Here is a 9,508-nt window from a genome sequence, read left to right on the forward strand (position 1 = left end):
AGAACTAACTTTTTCGGGTTTTTTTATACCTTCTGAAGTGGGCATGGAGACAACCGTATTCGAGTGTGACCATCCTAGCTACCTATTTGGATTGGTTTAACTACTGGTGTCACACTGGAATCACATTGCTACAACACACATCCATCCCTGTCCATATACCGGGAACTTAAGGGGTCACTGGCATTGTTCAACTTTGCTTAAATGTGTCCTGTATTGTTTGTAATTATGTTCTACGTTGTTCATTTTTTTAAGTGAATGTTAAATTCGTAAAAATTACATTATTGTACACGGCGGGCGCCATTATGACGTTTCTGCCCAGAAAGGGCGCTTGCAGAAGTGACGTCGGTGAATCGCAGCTCTCAGCTCATGCCTGGTAAACAACCCCTTCAAGAAGCAGCTCGTCGACTTCGTTTGGTATATTTTGCATCAAAATAATAATTTTGCATGCCTTAACACTGTGCTGGCTGGTCAGGGTCCAAGTGATACTGTAAGTTTGTTTTATTTTCCAAAAGACGAGAGTTTGATGACAGAGAATGAAGCAAGTCAGACAAGTTACAAATGGCCCCCGGTTGTGCATTAATTTCACGATGAAGAAACACCCTTTACAAAAAAACAAACAGAACATCCTCTGTCCGTAATTGAACATAATTACAAACAGTATAGAACATATTTAAGCAAAGTTGAAAAATCATGTCAATGACCCTTTTAAAAGTAGATATGTTTACATGGCTTAGCTTAGCCTGAGACAAGTGGAATTAGAATCACAAAAAATAGTACATTTATGTTTCAATGGACATTCAGATACTACAACCCCAAACCGACATTTTCAGGAAAGATTTGCCTTAAATCTTGTGGACATCGAACAAGTCGTAAGAATAAATAAATAAATGTCTATATTTGACAAAATTTGAAGTTAAACTGTGTAAAAAATCTCAGCATTCACAGCTTTCAGTCACCACTGTCTCGTATACACATACATGCCGGTGGCACATGTGCGTATACAACAGCAGTCTCAGAGAAGTGACAGACAATTTGGAGTCATTGTGTGGTTATTAGGGGTGTCACGTGACACCCCAAAGTCAAGATTTCTTGTATGGAGAAAAGCTATCACATGTTAAGTTGTATTTAATCTTTAAAGCAGAATGCTTTCAAATACTGGTTTTGGGAATATTTACAACTCATTTTACTTTGTTTACAGACCTGACCTCAACCTGCGCTGCTGCCACTACCCCCACTCATTCTATGCTTTCTGCAACAGGAAGTGTTGCAGCCCCCGACAACTTAGCTCCTCAGATCATTGGGACACGCAAACTCCTTCACCACGATAAAGTGGTGGCTCAGGAAGGAGTGCATGTGTAGGCTTACATTGAAATCAAATAAACACTGAACTAAGTAGGCTTTTTTGAGTTGTTCCCGTATTTGTGTAAAATGAAACGAACACGCAGCCAACTTTAACAAAAGAAGTCCATCACAGGTCACATATTTACATATCAGTGGTGTCTGCTCAATATCATTTACATGACTTGACTCATCACAGGCAATTCAATATGCTTGCACTGAGTTCATGTCATCATGTCATTTGACAACTGGTGATGTTTGTTGCCATTCTATTGGTACTGTTCTTGTCTTTACAGGGAGGAGCATTTCTTTCATTTTCTGAATAATTTCTTTTTTTTTAAATTCAGAGACTAGATGCTGTGATATTTTTAAGAACGACTCTTTCGTGTATTCTCCAATTGTGAAGGCTGGGTTTTACTCCTACACTCTCCAGTGCAGCAAGTCAGCTACAACACTAGCAGCTGTGGTTAAGTGTGGAGCCTTCATTCACTTCTTGAAAGTATTTTAGCTCTGCTCAACCTTCCGTAGTAGTTTACGCTCATCTGCAGTTGAGTGCTTTTCAGAAAAAGCCGAGTGCTTGTTATGAAAATGTCTTACAAGGTTACATTTTCTGTTGTTTGCTAATTTCTCGCCACATTTCAAGCACACGGGTGGGTAAGCCTGCGTCACTGGCAGTGAAGGCAAAGGAATATGTCCATTCAAAATTAAATCTTATTCTATTTTCTTCCGACATTTTTGGGGACAAATTCATAGTTTTGGATAGCTTATCGCGGGTGTAGCCGACTCTCAAGACGTCTTTTTAGTGTCTTTATCACGTTGACTCTCCTCCCCCTTCCCTTGCTCATCCAATCAGCAGTAAGAACGCAGTTAGCTGCATTCATGAACTTGCGGTGAGTCGGATATTCCATACTCTGCACATTTCCTCTGTTTCGGTGTTGGAAAAAAAAAAAAATCACAGAGCTCAGTGTAGGAGCCGCAACAAGGAGAGCTGAAGAGCCGCATGCGGCTCTGGAGCTGCGGGTTGCCGGCCCTTGTTCTGGGACATTAGTTGAATTCATTCAAGTCAGTAATGATGACGATTTAGGCTACAGTATAGTCTATCAAATGTATTCATCATGACATTATTGAAATAAATGTTGCATTGTGTAAATACTTACTTAATCATCCATATAATAACTATTATGACTAAAAAACAATGTTCAATATACAAAAAATTGCATAATGCAAAATTATAATCCAGTCTCATGTTGATAGGTGTATTAAAAACTTTAAAATGATCTTTCAAAAGGTACACTAGTCACATATAAAAACTTCTATCTGTGATTAATTACAACTATGGAAAAAAATTAAGCGGGATTAAAATATTTTAAATTGATTGACAACCATAGTAAAAACCCATTATACTGCAGAAATATCACCTACATGGAGATGTCAATAAAGACATGAGCAGCAATATGAAACAAACTTTTTCCTTCTTTATTTTACTTCCTTACAGTGTTCCTAACGCTTAACAAGCTACATACAAAAAGTAATAAATTATGATATATTTAAACTTAACTTGGATTTTCACATTTCAAGAAGAAAACATCAACGCATTTATTTTTTTGGAGAATGGTTTCAACAGTCATTGAAAACACACTAAAATTTCACACACAGACAACAGGCCATACACAGGTAAGATGGTCAAGTAAACAACCACCACAAATGTACTCTATTGACCTGCAAGTGTGGGTAGGACCACACATGGCAACATTCATCATTAAAAAAATATATTACAAAAAAATATAATGAAAATAGTCTCATTGTCCCAAAACTGCCCACAACATAATCATTGTCTCCATAATCTTACATCTGCTTCACTGTCAGTGGTGTTAAGTTAGAAAAGACGTAGGTACACTCTGTGTGCATGTACAACACTATTATAAACATTGTCACAACACAAACACAATATCATGATTATTGATGGACACTTATGCAGTCCAAAAGAAGGAAGATAAGGAAAACACCATGTTGTCCACAACCAATCAAGGTTGTGTCGCTGCTGTTATTAGCAGCACACTAACTCAACAAACTGGAGAGGAAAATATTTATTCTTCATTGTGTGAACTGTAAAACTTCTCTTACAAGAATAACTGTTACTACATACAACCACAAACTCAGCAAGAAATAGGTGTCTCTCCTGTGTGTGTTCTCATGTGTCTTTTCATCACTTCTTTTTGAAAGAATCTTTTACCACAAACTGAACAACTAAAGGGTTTTCCTCCATTGTGTTTTAGCATGTGGGTAGTCAAACTGCATTTGGCAGAATAACTTTCACCACAAACCGAGCAAGAAAAATGTTTCTCTCCTGTATGTGTTCTCATGTGAGATACCAAACTTGTCTTTTGAGAGAATAGTTTACCACAAACCGAGCAACAAAAAGGTTTTTCCCCGGTGTGTGTCCTAATGTGTGATACCATTTGTTGCTTTTGCGAGAATCTTCTACCACAAACTGAGCAACTGAAAGGTTTTTCTCCTGTGTGTGTTCTCATATGTGATACCATTTGTTCCTTTTGAGCGAATCTTCTGCCACAAACTGAGCAACAGAAAGGTTTTTCTCCTGTGTGCGTTCGCATGTGTGATACCATATGTTCCTTTCGTGCGAATCCTTGACCACAAACTGAGCAACTAAAAGGTTTTTCTCCTGTGTGTGTCAGCATGTGTTGAGTCAAACAGGTCTTAAGAGAAAAGCTTTTAGCACAAACTGAGCAATTAAAGGCTTTTTCTCCCGTGTGTGTCAGCATGTGTCGAGTCAAATCTCTCTTAAAAATAAATCTTTTAGCACAAACTGAGCAACTCAAAAGGTTTTCTCCTGTATGTGTCAGCATGTGTCGAGTCATGTAGCTCTTAAGAGAAAAACTTTTAGCACAAACTGAGCAACTAAAGGGTTTTCCTCCTGTGTGTGTCAGCATGTGGCGAGTCAAGTGACTCTTAAAACAAAAGCTTTTCGCACAAACTGAGCAACTTAAGGGTTTTTCTCCCGTGTGTGTCAGCATGTGTTGAGTTAAACGGCACTTAAAAGAAAAGGTTTTAGCACAAACTGAGCAGGTCAAACGGTTTTTACCTGTCTTCTTTTTAGAGCATTTTCGATGTTTGTTGCCAGTGTGAGTCCTCATATCACCTTCACTGTCTGTATCGCTGCTCAAATGTTCTTGGGTGTCATCCCAGTTTTCATCGTCAGGAGAGTGCGTCGTATCGTCTCTATCTGATACTAAGAGTTTGTCTGCTTGCAATCCTCCACAGTGGTCTCCATAAGCTTCTGTTGTCATGTGTTGTGGTGATCTGCTGCTTGGAGGCCCCGCCGCTCTATTCTCCTCACTTGGACTGTGATGAAGCTGTAAGGACCCAGGTGGTTTCTCTTCAGTCTTCACAGTCAGTGGCAACTTGATGAGATCAGCCTCTTCCTGCCCGAGAAGACATTCTCCCTCCTGAGTGGTCCACAGTTCAACCTCTTCCTCTTTAATGTAGCAGAGCTGTGGATCCTCCTGTTCCTCTTTAACATGAGGGGGCTGTGGATCCTCTTGCTTCAAAGTAGAACTCCCCTGCAATTGATTGGGACACTCTTGATGACCAATCAGCTGCTGGACGTCTGCAGGACAAAAACAACCAAGGGACTCGGGTGGTTTGTGTTCATCATCTTCAGTCTTCACAGAGACAACAGTTAGTGGCAACTTGGTGAGATCAGCCTCTTCCAGGTCTAGAAGATGCTCTCCATCCTTAGTGATCCAGAGTTCCTCCTCTTCCTCTTTAACATGGGGAGGCTGTGGATCCTCCTGCTTCAAAGTGGAGCTCCCCTCCTGCACCTGAGTGGGACGTTGTTCTTGATGAGCAATCAGTTTGTGGATGTCTGCAGGACACAAACACACTTTCAGAACGGGCAACCATGAAGAATTATTATGAGTACAATAATCCCTCGCCAATAATTAGTTCCAGACCCACGATGAATTTCAGCAAAGTAAGAATCCTTATTCATAAATGGAATATTTTTGTAATTAGAGCTTAGAAAACCTGTTTACGACCTTCTAAACGCGTGTTTTAACATTAGAGCCCACTAGACATGAAATAACACCCCTATAGTCACCTTTACACTCCTATTACCCAATATAGTAAACATAGTAGGAGAAAATAAGCCATTTAAGACAAATAAGACTTGCGTTAAATGGTTTCCCAAGGGAGTTGAGTGGCGAGCGGGCAGACAGGAAAGTCTTCCATTTGTAATTTAGCTTGTTTGACCATTTTATGCTTGAAAATGCAGAATTTAGGCAAATATACGTGATGCCTCACCACTACAGGCAGAAAGTGTGTCCCCTTTCACCAATCTCAATGAACTGACTTCACTATTTAACTCGACTCACACTGCCATTTTAGATAACGTCGCTCCTTTTACAAACATTCGACCTAAGCTTGCTGGTGAACCGTGGCTAAACGGCACCACTCGTGCACTCAGATGCAAGTGCCACTGTGAAGAAAGTGGAAAAAGGACAAGTTTAAAGTGTTTTGGGGTAATTTAAAAGAATGCTTATCAAATTATCAGAGCGCTGTCAAGTGCTCTTTTTTGTGTTTTAAACAGGATTGTAAATCCATCTGAATCTACTGGAGTGGATCCCTCTGCATCATTATGTGAAAAGTATTACTTTTTTTTTAATTTCCAAAATTTCCACCTATCGATCTGTACCCGTTTATTGCACAGCACTAGATCTGTTTGAGGTTTTTGCATGCCCAGCTGTACTCAAAGACTATTGTCTGAGCTGTCTAAGATCGTCCAAAGGCTAAGTCCCACCGATAGCCCTGTAGATAGTCTTCCTGTAAAAGTGCTACAAGATTTGTTTCATACTGTTGGGCCTTTTATCTTAAAGTTGATAAATGCTTCTCTCACTTATGGTTATGTTCCAAGTGCATTCAAACAAGCTGTTGTACAGCCACTCCTAAAAAAGCACAACCTCGACCCCTCTGTCCTGTCAAATTACAGACCCATTTTTAAACTCCCAATCTTGTAAAAAGCTTTGGATAAAGCGGTCTATGCCCAGCTGGAATCTCATCTCAAATCAAATAACATTGCTGAAAACTGTTAATCTGGTTTTAAATCCTGGGCTAAAAGTAGCCCACCAGCCATGGCCACCTCTCGTGTTTCTACGTGAGCTGTGGATTTTTGTAATGAAGCTTGAATGTATTAAATTTGTAACGCACAGTCTTTTGTTTTGTTACATGAAAGCAGTATTACCGCATCAACAAAACATCAATCGATAACATCCAAATAATTTCTATTTTCAGGCGACTCGCCCAGCGGCATACTGCGTTGTCAAGACCTGGGCCAGTCTTTCGCCTTTGGAGTAATGTGGAGCTGGAGCTCAAGCAGGACTTTCCCTTGACATGGAGAGCAATGAACGGCTTACATAGGTCGTTACGCCGAGAACACGACCATGGCTGGGAAAATGAAATCGAGCTGCTGGTCTACACGCACTGGATGGCACACCAACTGTCGTACAGGATGGTATCTCGTGTGTTCAATATCCTCAAAGTTACAGTCCACTGCATTGTACAAAGGGTAGCACAAACCATTTGGGAAAAGCTACACACAGCTATCACGTTCCCACAGGCTGAGAAGCGTCAAGAAGTTGTTTGTTTGCTTGTCAGGAGCACCTGCATTTGTAAGCATTGCGAAGGCAACAGATGAAATTCACATCTGCATTAAACCACCACAGCAACACTATTCCACCAGTATGCAGGCAATTTGTGACGCAAATTTTTGGACAGTGTTCCTTCGCGATTCATCTTTCGCAGCCTCGCTGTTTCTCGGATTTGTTTCAGTGCAATTCTGCTCTGCATGTTTTTTTTACAGCGTATGAACGTGCATTGTGTTCTACGTCCTTAATGGCTACGGGAGAACCCGCCCATTGTGTTCTGATCGGCTGTAGACCATTGTCAATCACTGTCCTTTGTGCCGTCTCCTGGCTCCTCTGGACGTGAAGGAGCAGCAGCTCTACTCTGAGCCCCTATCTTTTAGGGTGAGTCCAGCCACCCTACGGAAGAAAAAATAATTTCAGCCGCTTGTATCCGCAATCTCGTTCTTTCCGTCACGACCCAAAGCTCATGACCATAGGTGAGGATGGGAAAATAGATCGACCGGTAAAACTTCCCCACGATGGTCCAGTACAGCGACCGCATTACTGCAGACGCTGCACGGATCCGCCGAACGACCTCACGCTACAACCAAGACCCCCGGGGAATATTTCGGCTTCAAACAGAATGAATTGCGTACTACTGTTACATGCATTTGCGTCTAATGGGCTCTTACTGATTAGGAACATGGCTGAACATGATTTCGTCTCCTCGCTGAGTCATCCAGGAGGAAGTGTACACATCTGAAGAAAAACCTTCTTATAAACATATCCAATGACATGTTTGCCCTTTGCAATAACAAGAGTGCTTTTCTTTTAACAGTATCTTTTAAACCCCTAACATTCCACCATCCAAAACGCATTTTACTTTTTAACGTAACCACAAAGAACACAAAAAGGAAAATGGTTTAAATTTGCTTTGGTAACTTTCTTTTACCATATGACCTGCGACCCTTTTACACAAGCGGCTGTTTTGCTCTTACAGTTTCTTCATTTGTCTTTCACATTCTTTGTTCCACTTGACTTGAACTCCGCTGCCTTCGTCAAGCGAGCAATCACCGCGGCTCTTTGTTTACCTCGCTTAGCAAGGTCGGCTAATTTCAACTAAAATAAACTATCTTTTCGGGGTTTAAGCCCCCAAGCCTCTTCTCACTCACCGTTATCTGTAGTTTGGGGCTTCTTCTCCGTTGGTGATTTGCTGGGAGTTAGAGGCGCTGATTGTCTTCCGCCTTCTCTTTGACTGGACGTCGCCATCTTAACATAGCAGTGGTTTATCTTCTATCACGTATTCACTTCTGATAGCACACCGCTCCAAACTTCCGTTTTGTGGGCCTAACATAACCCGAATCTCTGAGGTATTTGTTGCTGTGACTCTGTATTACTGTTTTGTTCAAAGTTCAAACTTCTGTCGGGAGCTCCAGAAAGCCACTTCTACTTCTCCTTCTTCTTTTGGTTTTAATGGCGGGTTGCAATCATGACTTCAAAGGTGCATACTGCCACCTACTGTACCGGAGTATGTAACATGGGCCATGCTGCTTATTTTACATTAGTTCAGATAATGACAGAAAAAAATCATATTGTATAATCCGGTGTGTTTGAAATACTCTATCACCGCCCTCTGTGTATCTCTAACTCCCTCTCCAACGGTTCCTAAAATACCTTAAATTCTCCATTCCTTTCTTATCTTCACTATCCTTTCCCTTAGCGTTACACGGTCTTGCCTATATTACTTGCAATGCAACAATATGTGATCCACAGTCTCTAGTTTTACACTCCACACATACACATATCAAAAACACTGTTTTATTTAACCCAGTGTGATCGAACTGTAGCCGAGTTAAAGCTTTTTCCTTTTCTCTTTTGCTCCTCTTCACCACTTGTGCATTGATAGATTTTTGTACACTGTAATATATCCTTCCGCTACTATCCCCATCCCACCTGCTTTGCTATTTCTTCATCATTTGTTTTTTTGATATTTGCCTTAACTCAGTGCTTCTCAAATAGTGGGTTGGGTCCCCCTGGGTGGTACGTGGTGAACTGTCAGGGGGATCGTGAGAGGCAGGGTGTACTTTCAGTGTTAATGCAGACCTGCCAACATGTACAGATTTATTGTACTAAACATACAAATTTGACTCTTGAATATGCTTGGACGCTTTAAAGCTCTCCTTTTTGTTGGATTGTCCTGGTTTCGGTTTCGAGTTCGGTCTGTACATAAATAAATGGGGGGTGGGGGGGTTAAATCATTTTTGTCTCCTGGGGAGCCATGACAGAAATTAACTGACAACCACTGCCTTAACTTCAACTTTACCAGCATGTACATTTATAATATATGTCATTCTAATTGCTCTTTAGCGATTCTGTCTGCTCCCTCAATCCCTTCCACCCTTACATGTTCAGGCACCCAGCAGAACCTCATTTCTATTTTTAACTTACGCAGTTGAAATAGACTTTGTTGTATTTACAATCAACAGATACTTTATTTATCTCCAAAACAAATTCACATTTTCAGCAGC

General features: G+C 40.8%; 1 protein-coding gene across 1 annotated transcript; it reads right to left on the bottom strand.

The window, feature by feature from the left end:
• Window positions 1-2,818: 2,818 nt before the first annotated feature.
• On the bottom strand, window positions 2,819-8,435 carry LOC129179210 (gastrula zinc finger protein XlCGF57.1-like). The gene is made up of 2 exons (XM_054772141.1): window positions 8,153-8,435; window positions 2,819-5,224 (listed from the first exon to the last, which is right to left on the bottom strand). The coding sequence occupies exons 1-2, from the start codon at window positions 8,247-8,249 to the stop codon at window positions 3,495-3,497; spliced, it is 1,827 nt and encodes a 608-aa protein (XP_054628116.1). The 5' UTR covers window positions 8,250-8,435; the 3' UTR covers window positions 2,819-3,494.
• Between the last annotated feature and the right edge of the window lie 1,073 nt (window positions 8,436-9,508).

The sequence above is a fragment of the Dunckerocampus dactyliophorus genome, chromosome 4 (assembly GCF_027744805.1).
Source record: "Dunckerocampus dactyliophorus isolate RoL2022-P2 chromosome 4, RoL_Ddac_1.1, whole genome shotgun sequence".
NCBI lineage: Eukaryota > Metazoa > Chordata > Actinopteri > Syngnathiformes > Syngnathidae > Dunckerocampus > Dunckerocampus dactyliophorus.

Bases quoted from the DNA above. Each gene is read 5' to 3' on its own strand.
- LOC129179210 (XM_054772141.1), bottom strand. From the start codon at position 8,249: ATGGCGACGTCCAGTCAAAGAGAAGGCGGAAGACAATCAGCGCCTCTA. The intron at 5,225-8,152 runs GTGAGTGAGAAG...TGTGTCCTGCAG, and splicing joins GCCCCAAACTACAGATAACG to ACATCCACAAACTGATTGCT.